This window comes from Limulus polyphemus, unplaced genomic scaffold (genome assembly GCF_000517525.1).
Source record: "Limulus polyphemus unplaced genomic scaffold, Limulus_polyphemus-2.1.2 Scaffold1413, whole genome shotgun sequence".
Classification (NCBI taxonomy): domain Eukaryota; kingdom Metazoa; phylum Arthropoda; class Merostomata; order Xiphosura; family Limulidae; genus Limulus; species Limulus polyphemus.
In genome coordinates this window covers 74,068-91,654 of record NW_013667023.1, presented here as the reverse complement: position 1 = coordinate 91,654, position 17,587 = coordinate 74,068, and the positions used below count along the sequence as shown (strand labels likewise).

Here is a 17,587-nt window from a genome sequence, read left to right as displayed (position 1 = left end):
ATAACGTAAATGTCTCAGTATAGTATTGTAATTGCTCAGGCAAAGCATAATTTTCATAGCCTTCAATCTTATTTGATTACAGAGCCATGAAATAAACAAGCAGAGCCCTCTTGCCATGCCCACCTGTCACATCTTCTCTTTCAGAAATTGCTGATACTATATTATTTATAACCAATAAAGTTTTCATCAATCAAATGACATGTTATGTTGTTTTCCTTAAAGAGAATTATCAATTTTACTTTCAGTTCAAGCAAGAAAGAAAGAGTAATTTAGTTTGATTTCAATGTTTTTTTGTGGTGGTTAAAAGGTCAGTCAAATCGACCAATTATGTATAAGTTTAGGCTAAGGAAAATAACATAAAATATAAAGTTTTACTGAGTAAGAGGTTTTAGAGATTATGCAAATAAATTTGAGGCTTTTGAGATGAAAAGTATTTTTAATCTTAACGTGGAAATCACTTTGCACTGGAACTAGTATATAGAAATATTAAATATATTCATGGACACATCTTTAGTAAAAATACTAGATTAAAAAATCTGATTTTTGTGTACAAAAGACTTGTAATGCTTACTAAAAGTCTGCCAAATTTTGTGAAAAATGAGTACAAAATGGTCATGAGGTCAGTCGATTCAACCAAACTCATAGCAAGAGAGTTAATAAAGTTGTTTGTAAAAATAAAGTACTGTTAAAGTAAGCTTATCTTTTCATGTAGAAGTATCTGTATAATAAAATCCGTTCTCAACCTTCTATTGTTAACATTGAAATTGGCTTAGTGATTTGTTTCAAGGGAAAGTCTTGAGCTCAAATTAAATTCGAGTGGGAATGTTTTATAATTTTTTAAATTATTAACTCATCATGTTTAGAGAAAGATATTGGAATATTAGTAAAAAACACAATAGCATGATACTTTTTTAAATTAGAAATTTGAATTATTTGTTAACGTTTGGTTACAAAGACACAGTAGGTGTCACAGTGGCTTGACTGTCATATGGAAATCTCAAGTTCAAATCCCAGTTGAATTGGGATCTAATGTTAGTGTTTTATTTTAATTAATTTTTTATATATTTATTATCACATTCACAGCAAGCTCTTTGAATATTCAGAAAAATATGAATAGAAACATAGATTAAATAAGAGATAACAGATTGCATAATAAACATGAATGACTGTATATGTCAGAAACAACTTAAATATATTTTCAAAGCAATAGATGGTGCTACAATACATTATTGATGTTTTAAAAGGTATTTCTTTGTACAAAACTTGAAGATAGCTTTTATATATAGAAACATCTGTTAGCTGAGTTCATGCACAGATCTTAAAATATAAAGTTCATAAATGGAAACTTTGGCTCATGTAGATACTTTAAGGAAAATTGCGAGCTTCTCAACTGATCCAAAATTTGGTCCTAACAAGTGCCCAGTTTACCTAAAACTACCATGGATTGGTAATATTTCAACAAAATTTGAAAAACAGTCATTACTAAATGTTTTCCTGCAAGTGAACCCCTACTGTGCTTATTCCACATGTAAGTTCTTGCCTGCAACACACAAAGATGTGATACTTACCACACAGAAAAAATATGGTTATTTAAGAATTATCTTGCCACTGAGAATGTCGGTACTTACGTAATGTTTCCATTTATGAATGTTATATTTTAAGATCTATGCATCTACGTGAGGCGATGGTTCCATTTATAAACATTATATTTTATGATTTGTGCAAGCACTCAGCTAACAGATGTTTCCGTATATATATATAAAAGCTATCTTCAATTATTGATGTTTTTTGCCTTTGGTAAGAGATTTTTAAAATATTTAGGCAAAAAAATTATATGAATTTTTAATGAAAAGTTATGCATTTTTGAATTTTCACCATAAAATTCATTGCTTTTGCAATCACAATTAATAAGTCACAGGGTCAGACTTTTGATGATGTAGGAATATTTCTTTGACAATCAGTTTTTTCATATATGTTCAGTCTATAAGACTTTATCGAGAAGAACATTTGAACATAACGTAAAAATTTACATAAGTCAAAATTATAATCAAGAATAACTTACAGGTGATGACAAAATTTACACAAAAATGTTGTTTTTGTGAAATACTAGAAAAAGATACATTCTTTGTACATATATTGTTACTACAATATAATTGATTTTTTGTCAACATGTTCATGAAACATTTATTTAGATTTAATTTTCAGAAGAAAGATTAATCAGCATTTACTGTCATATGACTAACATTCAGCTGTATAAAAATCACATTAGTAGTAGGTGTAGTGATGTAATAGTTTACTAGGAAACAAAAAACAAATTATACATTTTTTTTTCATCTGATATTTCCAGTCTTATTTGTTTTGTAAGGGTGACGTATTTTAATAATGCATGAGGTAACTTTACAGTCTGAGTGTATGTTAGTAGTCCATGAAGTAGTAACTTTATATACTTGGTTTTATTCATAATATTTTTATTCTCTTTGAAATAGTCTCATCCATTTTGAAAAATATATTTTTCATGTAACTTTTGAGCTTGGTTTGATTTGTATTTGTTGGTTGGTTTGAGAAGCACTAAAATCAAGTGTGAATGAATTCTCATTTAAATGGTTTTAACAGCTAAACAGTATACAATAATTACATGTTAAGAAAATTTATTTTCTATAGAAAATGTACTTATTTTTTGATTAAAACTTAAAAAAATAGTTGTTACGTAACTACAAAGAAAATTTATCAAAATTGATTCTTTTTTGTTTGTGACAAGTTCAACTGTTTAAACCTTTACAGAAACTTGCTTCGTTTCTTTTTTTAGCTAAAGTTTTTGGAAATAAGCCCTGTCTCCTTTATTGAAGCTCTGGGCCAAAAAGGCAAGGAAGGATTAGTAAAAAAACGCTCAGGTGGACATCAAGTTGTAACTGTTTGTATGAGGTTTAAATGGATTTTCTTTTATTTCTGTAGCAGCTGGAGGAAAAGGTACATCTTTGATGGTTACACTCAAATGTATATTTTTTCATTTCAAAGTAATAGTTATGTGAAATATATATATATATATATATATATATAAATCTGAGTTACACAAGCAGATAAAGTCATAATGAACACCATTTGTTCAGTTGAGGGTTGTTAATAAGCAAAGGCCAATTAACAAATAGAACAAGAAGCAAAATTCTGAAGATAAAAACACCAAAATATGCAATTCGTATGTATAATAACAACTCAAATCATTTAGAAACTACATGGTATATGAGCAAGTAAGGTATTAAAGAACATCATCATGAAATTTAGATTCTTATGTAATTGTTACAGAATGTACTAAAGTTATTAGTATGTTTTACAATTAAATTTCGTGTTCTACTTAATTTCGAAATATGGTATATTATGAAAATGTCTATAAGCAATTTGTAGTTTTGACTGTATGTGCTTTTGGAGCTCACTGAAAGTACAGTATTTTGAGTTTTTCTTTCAATTTTGATGAAAATCAGTTGAACCACCCATTTATTTTACGGTTATTATTTTGTTTTTTACCTTTTCATAACATTTTTAAATGCACTGTTAGAAATGTCTTATGGGAATACCATTTAAATCACTTTTAAAGAGAAAAATTTGTTAATGTTTTCTCTCTAAAGATAGTACGTTTTTTTTCAACAATAAATACTAAGTAATAAACCAAAACTACTACTATGAAAAAAAGTAATGAAGTTTGTGAAAATATGTGGTTCAATTTGTTTTCTTCCCACAAATGCAGAAAGAGAGCATCACAATAAAAATGTCAATTAAAGAAGAAATTGAAGCTTTCTCAGCTACTATACTTTATGCATTAAATATTGGATTATATATATTTATATAATTTTATAATTACTATAGTATACAAGGAATGTGTCTGCAACAATATAAGTATGTTCTTGATTGTTAAAAGTTATGACTAATAAAACTAAGTACTAAGTTGAAGATGGCTTTTGTGTTTTCCAAGACATCGAGCTCAGTTTGTTCATGTTTAGAAGATTTCATTTTCACAAATTTGTTTTTACTTTTAATGAAATGATATATGTTCATACGTGCTATAATTACACTGAAATTTATTGTATGGCCTTAGGTTTACACTAAATATGATATGATGTAAGAAAGTGATGAGGGTAAGAGAGAGATGTTTAGAAAAACATTATGTTGGATGCTGTAAAAGGTAGTCTCAAGAAAAAGAAAGAGAGAGTGGCTTAGGTGAATGCTATTTAGGATGTTATGTAAGGAAGTAACAAGAGAGAGAGAGAGAGAGTGGCTTATGTAAATACTACGTAGGATGTATTGTAAGAAAGTATCAGGAGAGAGATAGAGTGGCTTAGAGAGACATTACTTGGGATGTGATGTAAAAAAATGACAAGTAGATTAGCTTAGATCAACAGTTTGTTAAAGTGTTAACTACTAGATTAAGTAACTGATTGAATTTCACTTCAGGGTTTAAAAATGTAGTTACTGAACAGCTCAGTCCTAAACAGATAAAAAAAAATATAGGAGATAAAGTCTATGCATTTGTATATACCTACATTAGCTGGTCTGTGTTAAAATAGAGTAATACTAGCATGTATACATTTAGATAGATTATCTAACATTTGAATTTTTTTTTAACTTTGTAATTTTTATTTTATTTAAAAGTACCTCTATTTCAAAAGATGGCAGCTTTGTCCAATATTTGAAAAGTGAGTGGATATTCTAAGATAGAGAAATTTTGTTGATCCACATTGCATTAGGCAGTTTATTTTTTATGTTAAATTATTTGTGCAGATCTTATATGTTCTATAGGTCAATACTGTATTTATCTATCTTTCCTCCTTAAGACTTCAGATATTGTGAGAGTAAAGTATATATTTTATTGCTAAAGTATTCATCAAAGTAGGATAATTTAGTGATACATTTGCATTTAGTGCTATGGTTTTGTTGTTTAGAAATCAATTTTATAAATTTATTTTTTGAGGGTTTATTGTGTGACATCATTGAACAGAATATGATTTAATCTATATATATTCAAATTATATTTTATTTTTTAGCATTTTACTTAATTTACTTCTATATTTATAAGTATAGGTTGCCCATGAAGAAGCTGAATAGGTGATTATATATACTTACCTAAATAATTCATCTTGGAATTTTTTTGTTATTGTACTTTAATTCTTTAAAATTTTTTCTAGGTGGCTTGTCTGTAAAAACAACTTCATTGCCTACATTCGACCTCGGGATGGAATCATCAAGTCTGTTCTTTTGATGGATCAAGGATTTCATGTGGAACAAGGGATTATCAGCACTGGAATACCTCATGGCCTGTTAATCTCAAACCTCTCCAGGTAACTTAACTGTGAGACATAACAAGAACATTGGAAAGTGAGAGGCTGTTCTAAAATAGAGAAATATTGTTTATTCACAAATTTATTAGAAAGAAAAATATCTATGGGGAAAATATTTCTGGCCATATTAAACTTGTATAGATAGAGCAAAAACATGGGTAACATGTTTCTGGAATAAACAATGCAAATGGAAAAACAGTGAAATATTTCTAAACACAACTCACCATTAATCCATAATAATCAAATTACAAAATACTTGTAATTATAACACAGCTAAATCCGTGATTGGCTCACACTTCATGTTGCTTTAGTTTAACATCGCTAGTGAACATGTGTGTTTTGGTTGGAGTTGTTTGTTCATACATGTGTTCAGTTAAAATCATATTAGAAAAATAATTAGTCCAAATATGCTGTTGTCATATTCAAAAAATTCAGAATATTTATCATTAGTAATAACGTGAAGATGAAAAGAACCATTGTTTAAACCAGTAAACAAATTGACTGAGAAACGTGAAGTGAAGCTCCTATATGCTGTAAATTTTTGGATGTTTTGATTAACATATACATTGACAAGACTAGTGTAAAGTTTAATAAATATTAAATCATGTAAGAACGAAATTTCAGAGTAGATTAAGATATGTGGAGCACTCTGAAATTTCGTTCTTACGTGATATCCTGAAACGTAACTGCTATTCACAACACTTATTAGAAAACATTACCAACACCTTCCTAACAAAGAAACTCCCCTCAAGTGGATTTCAGATTAGTTTTTAAATCCACATCATGCATAAAAAAATTTTTCTCTACTAAAGATCTCCTCCCCATTCCTTATGTTCCTGGCTTGTCTATCTTTACATGTGTGGAAACTGTAAGGCCTCCTCTATTGGCAAAACCAAATGCCATTTAAAAGTCAGAGCCTATGAACATATGGGAATTTCCATCAAAATGCAAAAAAAACACTGAATAACCCCTGTGTTTCTTCTATATGCCAACATAGTGAAGAAACAGGACATCAACCTATACTATGAAATTTCTCTATCCTCTGCAAGTCTAATACTGACCTGGAATTATTGATTAAAGAAACCCTCCACATCAAACAGCACTCTCCAACACTGAACAACGTGCAGTCTTCATTTAAATTATACATTTTTTAATATGTTCGTATTACTAATTTTACTTTTTTTGTTGTGTTTTCTTGCTGTAGTTTCTCCCCATGATTACTGTTTTGTGTTTTATTTGTTTAATTATTGTTATATTTAGCAATTGTGCTTTAACAATGTCCAAAGACTTATGTAAATTTATTTTATTTTGCTTTAGATACTGAAGATGGAATGTGATAGAATTCCAAAACGTTTATCTTTGTCCCCCTTTTGTCAATAAACAATGTTGTATATCATAAGTATCGTAATCTTGTTTATTATCAAACTTTGTTTTCCTTCAAACACATCAATTGTTAATGATCCATATGAATTGAGAAATATCTCTATCAATCCATCAATAAATAAATTCTGGTAACAGAAGATTTGGGCTGTTAGTGACTTCTAAGAGTAAAATTAGAGTAGCTTAAGAGCTGGAGGTACGTGTTGTAGCCTATCTGCCTTTCTTCTAATCTAACCCTTGTGTAACTTTGTGCAAATATCTGAAACAACCAACCATTCACCCTTATGTCTAGTCACAAATATTAGTTATTTCTTCATCATAGTGAATAATTTCATTTACAGTTAAAACATTTACAATAATAATGGATTATATCAATATAGGTATTAGCTTTTTAAAAATGTTTTACATCTCAGTTACATTACATAAAACTATTTTTACTTAGAAAGTTGCTGGTCAAGTGTTGGACTAAACGAAAACAACAAGAGTGGGCCCAATATATCATGGAAGTTGCCAACACATCTGCTAGAGATTTTACACAACAGAACCGTTATGATTCTTTTGCTCCTGTTCGAAATAATGTTTCTTGCCGCTGGTAACAGAAGATTTATTTGATTAAATTAGTGTTGTATGATATAAATTTAAAAAGAGAATTTTACAGAGAATTATTTTGTTAAAAATTTAAAAAAATTAAGTTTTTGTAAAAAAAAGATGTTTATAGAACGTTTTTTTGGAACTATTACATTTTTTCTAGTCTACATGTGAGTGTTCTTGTGATATAAATAAATTTTTCATATTGATAGTAATTTCAAGATATTATTGTTACTTGATAAAGATACTTTTATTATTGTTTATTTTAGGTTTATAGATGGTGCTACTTATTTTGAAGCTGTGGCTGATGCATTGCAACTTGCTCAAGAAGAAATTTTCATTACAGACTGGTGGTTAAGTCCAGAAATCTATTTAAAACGACCAGTAATTCATGGTGAAAGGTGGCGCTTAGATAAAATTCTTCAACGTAAAGCAGTATGTATTATAAATTATATGTATATAGTAGTACCTGGCATATTCAGGATTTCTATGTACTGTGTCATAGCTTGATGTTGAAACTACTAGTGTGTTCTACACTAATGGAGGATGACTTTTTATGAATTATCTATGAAATGGTTCGATAGAAAGAGAACACCATATTTATAATGATTTGCCTGAGAGAACTAAATTTTACCATATATGCATTGAGAGTCATAAGTGTTTTATTCAAGAAAGCTGGGATGTAGACACTCATACTTTTTGTTTTAACTAATGTAAATATTTTAATTTTCTGTAGTTATTTGTATAAACATATAAAATGGCTTTTGTGTTGTGATTTTCTGGAGAATTAAAGACATCCCCTTGACCTTTTCAATGTATTATATATGTTTTTGCTGTTTTACTGCTGTTACCCTATATATTTATAGGAATTTAGAAGTGATTAGTTTTTGGAGGATCACGGTCACAGCAAGATACAAAAAATCCTTATCTATTAACATAGGAACTGATTTTGTACACTATTTTTGTTCTATAACTCAGTCAAAAATTATCAGGTTTTGATGAAACTTGGTGTACATATGTAGAATATTATTCCTCATTGTCCCACCAGAAATGGTCTGTGTCAGTTCATAACGACGACATGCAGACATTTTCGTATTTTTTTAGGGCCGAATACGATCAATGCTGTGTGGTGGAGGTATGCACTCTGTTGAGTTCCATTCTAGTTTTGATAGTGCTTTCAACTAATAAATGGCATTCATTCCATTATTATTTGCATGACATGTTAGTATTCAGTATTTTAATGATGTGATTACTCATTAGTAATAAATCACGTAAACTGTGTGTGTTTTGTTTCTACAATCATCTGAATTTGGTTATTTTGGATTCAAAATCAGAGGCATGTAAAAATAACATTTTGGATCTACTGAGTGCCTCTGGAATTTATAAATGGCTTCCTTATCATTTTCTAGTAAGACAAGAAGAAACCTTAAAATGCTTGGTCTAAATTTTGCTCAGTCACACCTCTCTAACTTAGATTGGCTTTAAAAAATTTCTTCCTAAAACTCATCTGACCTAAAGTATTGCTTTAAAACAAGTAGTCAGTGAAGCCTTTACAATTTTTTTCCCAACACAAATCTGTTGTACGTATATAACTGTGTTTTTTAATGTGATGTACTGACAATTTTCTTATAGCTGCCTTATAATCAACGTTTTTCAAAAGATCTTAGTAATATTGATAATTTTATGTAAAATTTTTTTTTCAAAAGCATTTTTGAACTTCTGGTTTTCTAAAAATAAGATTTTATCTTATATATTTCTGCATGGAATTAACCTGTATAGTTGTGTGCTTATTTTTAAATATGTTGATCTTCACACTTGTCAAAAATTGAAATTGAACATTCTTTGATGGTCATGTAAGACATCCTAAAATTTACGTCTGGTGCATTATTTTATTTTAACTTAAAATGAGCAGGAAAAAAAATAAGCTTGCATTTCATTATTGGGATATTGAAAATAAATGTTATGAAAATCACTTTCTTTTATTTTTCATCCAGCAACAGGGTGTTAAAATATTTGTCCTTCTCTACAAAGAAGTTGAACTGGCACTTGGAATAAATAGCTTGTACAGCAAGAGGCAGTTGGTGCAACAACACCCAAATATCAAGGTATATTTATCAGCTACAGGAACATGTAAACTGGAATCATTATTAGTGATGGCTTTTTAGTAATACATCTTATGGAAAAAATAATGATTGTTTATGTAGTTTCTGCATGGATTTGAAGTTTTATGTTCTTGTCAGTCACTTTTTTCATTCGCTACGATTAGGTCCTCCGTCATCCAGATCATGTGCCAGGAGGAGTGCTGTTCTGGGCTCATCATGAAAAGATCATAGCTATAGACCAAACCTATGCTTTTATTGGTGGACTGGATCTGTGCTATGGTAGATGGGATGATTACCTTCACAGGTACATATATATATGTATACAATAGGCATTAAAAAGATTTTGGTAAAGATTCCATCGTCAACCCTATTTGTCATCTTAAAGTCATAGCAGATAATGCCTGTGGTAATAGTTCCCAAATATGTTGGGGATATCCCATTTATCAGACAAATGCTGATGTTAAACTAGCTAGCAAACATGGAAAATCAATTAAGGGTATGAAGTTGAGTACTTACACCCACAATGTCTCAACTCCTACTGCAGCCAGTTGTGGGAAGGCAGTTATCCTTAAAAGTTCTTGTAGTTCCTAAAGTAGAAATGAAACCACCCTAAAATGTCTATTATATGAAACTCCCAGCCTCTGCCCTTTTTACAAGTCATTGAATACCCTGATTAAATCTTTCAACTCTATTTTAGTACTAGTGTATAGCCTGTCAAAAATGATGAGGCAAATACTACCACCCCATAGTATACCCTAATCTCACATTTCATACGTAACTGAAATAAATAAATTTTGTGAAATCAAGCTTGACCAACAAAGAGGCAGAAAAGTACAGTTGGTAAATTCCTTTGTGAGCCAATCAAAAGTAAGATCATTCATGAAATTAATTCGTGGCATATTTATAGAATAATTATTGGTAAAAATCAGTTAGACTAACAACTTCTAATATATAGAAAAGCCAGTGCATTTTTATAACACTACGTTCCAAAAATGGCTTTTATGTCATGTTGCTTAGCAACAAAAGTATAGCATAATATTGTTGTTAGTCTATGTACTGAAAGTATGAAATGAAATGTATAAACAAAACTGAAAAAATATTTGATGATTTCTTAATTTAGTATCTGTTGAGGTCTATTTTTTTATTAAAAATGTTGGTGATATAACAGAAAATACCTTAATTCAGAAACAATTTAAGATTAAAATTGAATCAATATTTTATTTTCATAATAAATTTTATGCACTTAGACCTAGGCTAGGTGATCCCACGCTATATTTTTACTTTAGGCGTATTATACAAACACTCACTACACTTATAAGGTTTCATGACACTCTCCCCCCCTCACGGGCCCCCTTGCACTCCTTCACTAAAATCGTAAAGGGCAGACAGTAATCAAATTATTCTCTCCAGAAAAATGCATTTTATATTTTATGATTCAATAGCATAACGTGAGCTCCACATTCCACAAGTGACTTACGACTTATAATGGAATGAATAGTAGTTAGACATGGTTTAAATGGCAATAAAACAATAAAATTTAATTATAAATAGATGTATACTCTTATGAGCTTAAAGCTACTTAGGATAAATGAATGTAGTTTCATGTAACAATTTGAAGTCGTTTAAGAAAGAAAAAATGGGTAATTTAGATTTATTTAGATTTTTTTATTTTTTTTTGTGGTTATGAGGTTGGTCCAATTGTATAAAGTTAGTGTAGAGAAAATAACAGATAAAATATAAAGATTTACTGAAAACAAACATTTGAAATGTTTTTAGGAGGGTTTCAGAAATTACACAAGTCAAATCTGAGATTTTTGAGATGAAGAAAAGTATTTTTCATTTATACATGAAAATCACTTTGGGCCTGGACTATTCACAACAAATACTCCATATATTCACGGACAAATCTTTTTATAGCTTATTTGAAATACTTCACTAAAAAATATAATTTTTTCTATGTGAAAGACTTGTAATTTTTACTGAAAGACTGCCAAATTTTGTGAAGATATATATACCACATTAAAAATTAGTAGTATCAAATCTATAAAGACTATATGAATACAAAGAGGTCATGTGGTTAGTCAAATCGACTGAGCCTGAGCCATGTTGAGAGAGTTAATTAAATCTTAAATATAAATATCTTGAAGTTAAAAATTTAACATGTATTTTGACAAATATCTAAGTTTTGTACGTTTTAATTCAAATAACTGTTTTATTATAAATTTTACCTAGTTGACAGGTCTGTCAAGAGCAGAATCTAGATTTTTACAAAAGTTTTCAAAATCATTCTATTTTTTCTATTTTACCTTTACCCCTACATTTATTTTGTTTATTGCTGCAAATATTTATATGAAACATGTTTCTAATACAAGTATTTTTAGCTTAAAACTTCAGAATTTTATTTTGAAAATCTTGGTTTAATCTATAAGGATAGTTTTTCTTTCAAGATAAAATATTCTCCTCTTTCTGTTAACAGATTTTCATTGTATATTTTTTCCAATATAGTAATTTTTACATTATTAAATGAATGTTTGTTAAAATTATTTATTTCAATCGAATGAGGAAAACACTTATTACTTTGAGATCTATGTAGGTTGATCCTTAGTTGTAAAGGATTAGTTGTTTGTCCTACATATTTAAGACCACGTATACCATAAGTTACCACAGTATATATATAATGGATAATGTAATAAATAAATTACATTTTCTATTTTACATAGTGTTATATCTTGCAGTACATGTTAAAAATCCATGGCGGCTGGACAAGTTAAGCATATAGTACTATTGCAAATAAACTTTCATGAATAAGAGTAGCATATTTGAATTACTGGCAAATAGCTAGCTATGCTACTAGTCAGCATAAAAAAGTGGTAGAAAATTCACAAAAGGAAAATTCTAAAATATGAAAAAGGAGAAAAGAGCAACAAATCAACACCTTAACATAGTTTTCCACCCTAAAATTTCTGCTATATGAAACTCTCATCCTTCACCCTTTTTACAAGTCATTGAATACACTGTGGTTTCATCTGTACTTTAGGAACTATAAGAGCTTTTAAGGGTAACTGCCTGCAGACAGTGAAGCATGGAAGGCATTGAGACATTGTAGATGTAAGCACTCAACTCCATACCCTTAACTGATTTTCTATGTTTACTGGCTGGTTTAATAGCAGCATTTGGATTTTGTCTGATAAATGGGATATCCCCAATGCATTTGGGAGCTATTACCACAGCCATTATCTGCTAGGACTGACAATGTAATCTTTACCAAAATCTTTTTAATGCTTATTTTATGTTAATTCCAAAACATACTTACCTCTGCTGACACTATAGCCATTTCTCGATCTCCGGGATTTCCATTCATTGCCCATCTAGGCATTGAAAATGCTTGCTCCATTCTTTTATACCCCACTCGATTGCCCTTGGTAAATTTTAATTTGCAAAATCCTCCGCCAACTTCAATGCGCCCTCTAACTAGATACTGTACATAACCACCTCATTCAGATAATGTATCAGTTTTTCTTGACAAAGCATTTAGCATAGGTTTCTATAAACAGGAGTGTTGTGATTATTCACAATTTATGTTGCAACTTTGAACATGGTTGGCGTTACTATGGTTATATCTTCGATGAGTATGAATTCCTGAGTTTATGTTTCTACAACGGAGGCCAACCAGACCTTGTTTCTTCCACTTCTGCTATTTGGTGTTTGTCAATGGCCAGTGGAGGGGTCACTCTCAGTTAAAGCTGTCCATGATATGATCCGTTGTGAAATGGAGACATATATGCAGACCGAGGGTGTATGGTCGGGGGGGGGGGGGGCTCTGAGGTGGCTTTTGCAAATGACCCAAGACCACCTTGGGAGAATTTTGACTCGCTTTTTCCAGGTTCTTCTTTTACTAGGTCGGCCTCAACAGAGGATCATCTTGATCAGCAATCTCCAGCCCCTTCTCTTCAGTTGGTTACTTGGGTTTGTGAAGTTTTGGGGGTCTCTCCTATTGCATTTGACTCTACTCCTTCCTAGTTGGCAGAAAGGACGGCAAATGACTACTTGGTTTTCCTCCTCCTCCTGATATTGATGTTCATGCTGGGAGATTTGCTGCTCAGTTATGCGATGGGATAGCTATGCCTTTTGTGTGGAGGTTAGTTTGGAACCTGTGATCACTTTAAACAGATCACAGTTTTCTTGGATTCATCTTACTTTCACGATTGTCCTGGGATATTTATCTTCGATCCAGCTTTTGTCAGAAGCCTATTAATGTTCCCCTCAGCAATTTGAGAATTTTGCTGACATCTACCTCAGTCAGATTGTCTTCTTCAGTTTTCTCTGGTTTTCTAGCTGGTTTGTTGTTGGGATTTATTTGGTAGAGACACTTTGTTAGAAAGTGTTCGTTTACTATCTTCTGCCATCAGAGAGTTACGGGAAGCTCCTTTTCTCCATCCCATGTTGTTTGCCAGAGTCCCAGAGATGTTAGAATCATGAATTGATTCAGCTTGTTTACATTCTTCTTGATCGTCATTGGCTTCTCACCTTTCCGGTGCTAATTTAGGAGTGTCAACTCGTAGTGTTTCCCAATCCCCTTCTTCGGTTCCCAGGTCTGTTGGTTCCCATAATAGAGTCCATCCATATTCTCAAGGATCTTTGACTCAGGCAGACCATCAACAATGCTGTCAGTGACTATTCTATGGGCAGGGGTGCAGTGGGAGCACGATTACATCACTTTCTGGACATCTGGAGTTCTTTCACCAGAGATCCATTGGTACTCCATGTTTTGGCTTCAGGGTTGGACATTCAATTTACACCACCTCCACTATTATCTTATGTCTTCTTCTCCTACTGAGCAGATGGTTCTCTCTCTTTTGGGGATGTGGGCATCTCTTGAGCCTCTCATTTCTTTGGGATGAGCACATATGAGGTCCCTTCAGTGGTCACTGTGTGAGCAATAGATTATGCATTCTGATCCTTTTGATCATCCTGTCTCATTACTCAGGAGCAATATTGTCAATTGCGAATGGTGGTTGGATTGGAACAACATTACTATTGGAGTACCCATTCCACTACCTCGCCCTGAGATACAACTGTTCACAGGCGCATCTCTTCAGGGATGGGGAGCTTATTTTCAGGGTCAGGAGTTCCAGGGTATTTGAATGGAAGAAGGATCTACCCTCCATATCAATGTTCTCGAACTCCTTGCAGTACACCAAGCAGTGATTCAAGGTCTGTATCTCTTGAAGGGAAAAATTGTCATGATACATTCCGACAATTCCATGGTGGTATCTCAGATTTCTCTTCAAGAAGGCATACATTCTCGAGACCTTTGTTTTTGTACCTTGGATCTTCTCCACTGTGCTCATTCCCATCGTAACTCAATCTTCATGCATGGAATTTATGCGTTCCTTTGCCCAACATAAGAGTTTAACTTCTAAGGTTTCTCTGTATTTAACTAAATCTCTCTATAGGCCAACCATGGTTGTATATCAACGGAAATGGAATACTTTTTGTCAGTGGTGTATTAAAAGGGATTTAAACCCTCTTCATCCTAAAATATCCACAATATCCCATTATATGACTCGGGTATTTGAGATGGGTGTTGCTTTGTCTATGATGGCTTTATATAAGGCATCTTTATCCATTATTCGTATTCTTTGATCCAAATGACCTTTTCAAATACCAAATTGGGATTTTACAGTTTTACATGCATTGTCTCATTCTCCCTTTGAGCTTTTAGCTTCATGTTCTTTGTTTCACCTTTCTCTTAAATTGTATTTTTTTTTTGTTGGCTTGTGGACATTGTCAGTCAGAATTGTTTGCAATCCATATGCATCAGACTCTTTATCATTCCACAGTTGTCTTGCTTTACCCCAATAAGTCTTCTCAAGACTCTGGCAGCCAGGAAAGGGGAAAGATTCTTCTCACCAATCCATTTGCCAGCCATTTCTCACCTTTATGTCTGCTTGGATCCTGATCATTTGTTATGTCCTGTTAGGGCTCTCAAGTGTTATATGGCTCATACTAACTCATTTTGAGGTAGGAGGAACTGATTGTTCATTCATTGGAATCCTTATATTTCATGTGATTTATCTCCCATTACCCTAACAAGGTGGCTTCATAATTTGATTCACATGGCCTATAATGGACTATCATTACAGGAGAGGAATCTTTTACATGTCACATCTCACCAGATTTGTCATATCTCTATGTCATTAGCTACCTGGTTGACTTGCCTTCTTGAAGACATTGTGCGGGTTGGTATGTGGACTACCTCTAATACTTTCCTATCTCGTTACTTATATGATCTGGCAATTTCCTCTTCTGAGAGTTTTTGACTACCACCTGTAGCTATTTTGTCCACATCTATTAGATTTTAACCAGAGGTGAGTATTTTCCTCAGTCATATACTCTTTCTTTTTTTTCTTCCAGGGTCCCTTTATTTCTTCACTGGATCTCAATCTGTGGCAAGTGTTGCCCAAGCAGGTATGCTTTCTCTTTTCAATTCTGCACTAGCACCCACATTCACTATAATTACTACAGGTTGCAACAGGCTCTATCTAAATGGGGTGTTCCATAAGACCATCTAGGTGCCTACCAGATGGTATTACCTAATTATTATGGACTGCCACTCCTGGACTATCATGAGTAAAGCCAAAAGGGGATTCTGTCCATCCCTACCAATCTTCAGGTTGACTAAATCGGTGTCAGTTTGCTTTTAAAAATGTAGGTTCACCTATTGCACAGTTTCCAGAGCATTGTTCCTCAGGACTCCACAATGCGTATTACTCCCCAGACTTTATTAGTGGAGCTCAAGAGTCCTTACCACCTCCAGTTTCCAGTTGCTGGAGTATTGAACAGAGGCTTTTCCTCCAGAGTGTGTGAGTGTGTTCCTCCACTCTTTGAGAAGAGGGTGAAGTTGGGGGCCCTCCTACTTGAGTTCCTGGATGTTTTTCCCAGATGTCAGTAGGAGTAGCACCAACCTCCACGAAAGCCTACTTGTATTTCTGGTTCAGATTTGACACGAAGCTATCAGGTTGGGGTGTGCATGTCCTTTCTCTTTGATCAGTGTCGGTTTTGTATATTGTTCATGGAAGGAGGTCCACTATCTCCTCATAATTCCGAACGCAAAGTGGTCCCATCCTAGGTCCTTGGTTGAGCACAGGTTCCTTGTCCTCTCCATAATTCTAGGGGCAAGTGGAATGCACCTTTTCCACTTAGTTGATTTCTTCAGGTGGAGGAGAATGTTTGTCCACTAAGGTGTTGCTTACTTTTTCATCATGATTCTTGTGGTGCGAAACACATCACTCTATGGCTACATGTTGGGATCCAATCAAAAGTATATACATATATATAACATTGTGGTCCAATAGCTCTAGCCACCAATGCGGGATATAGGTACTACAACCCCTTAATTCCAGCCCAGAGTTGTGGAACCTTGGCTATCTGATTGGGACTGGCCTATACTGACGGTTGATATAGGAACTGATTTCCAAGTGAAGAGCATACCTTTTCTGGATGTAGTGCAGTTCCCCCACTCTTGTACCATCTTTATGCCTCAGTGTCAGCAGAGGTAAATAGGTTTTGGAAGTTAACATTTTCCTAAACTGAAAATGTATTTCCAATAATACTTACCTCTATTGACACTCTCCCACCCTACCTCCCCACTAAAAGCTGGTTCATGTCTTGAAAATGTAAATTGTGTATAAGCACAACACTCCTGTTTATAGAAACCCATGCTAAATGCTTTGTCAAGAAGAGTGATTACATTTTCTAAATGAGGTGGTTATATACAGTACCTAGATTGAGGGTGTATTGAAGTTGGTGGAGAACTTTGCAAATTAGAATTTACCAAAGGCATTTAAGTGGGGTATAAATGACTGGAGCAAGCATTTTCAGTGCCTAGATGGGCAAAGATTGGAAACCCTGGAGATCGAGAAATAGCTAAAGCATCAGAGGAGGTAAGTATTATTGGAAATACATTTTCAATTTAGGAAAATGTTAACATTCATTATTGTTCTATAATGCTGATTTTAGCATGAACAATTAATGTAATTAATAGCATTGAAACTGTTTATTTCATTATATATATATATATATATATATATATATATATATACTACTACCTACGTATTACTTAGTACTATTAGTTAGTTAGTAAGTTAACTAAACGACACTAATTATTAGTACGTTTAAGTTTTAAAT

General features: G+C 32.5%; 1 protein-coding gene across 1 annotated transcript in view; it reads left to right on the top strand.

The window, feature by feature from the left end:
• Window positions 1–17,587, top strand: part of LOC106463456 (phospholipase D1-like) — a 132,810-nt gene that overhangs the window by 56,249 nt on the left and 58,974 nt on the right. Inside the window, exons 7-12 of the mRNA XM_022390947.1 lie at window positions 2,807–2,967; window positions 5,175–5,327; window positions 7,150–7,299; window positions 7,565–7,730; window positions 9,290–9,400; window positions 9,562–9,701. Of these exons, the coding sequence (XP_022246655.1) occupies window positions 2,807–2,967; window positions 5,175–5,327; window positions 7,150–7,299; window positions 7,565–7,730; window positions 9,290–9,400; window positions 9,562–9,701 (881 nt within the window). The remainder of the gene's footprint in view (window positions 1–2,806; window positions 2,968–5,174; window positions 5,328–7,149; window positions 7,300–7,564; window positions 7,731–9,289; window positions 9,401–9,561; window positions 9,702–17,587) is intronic.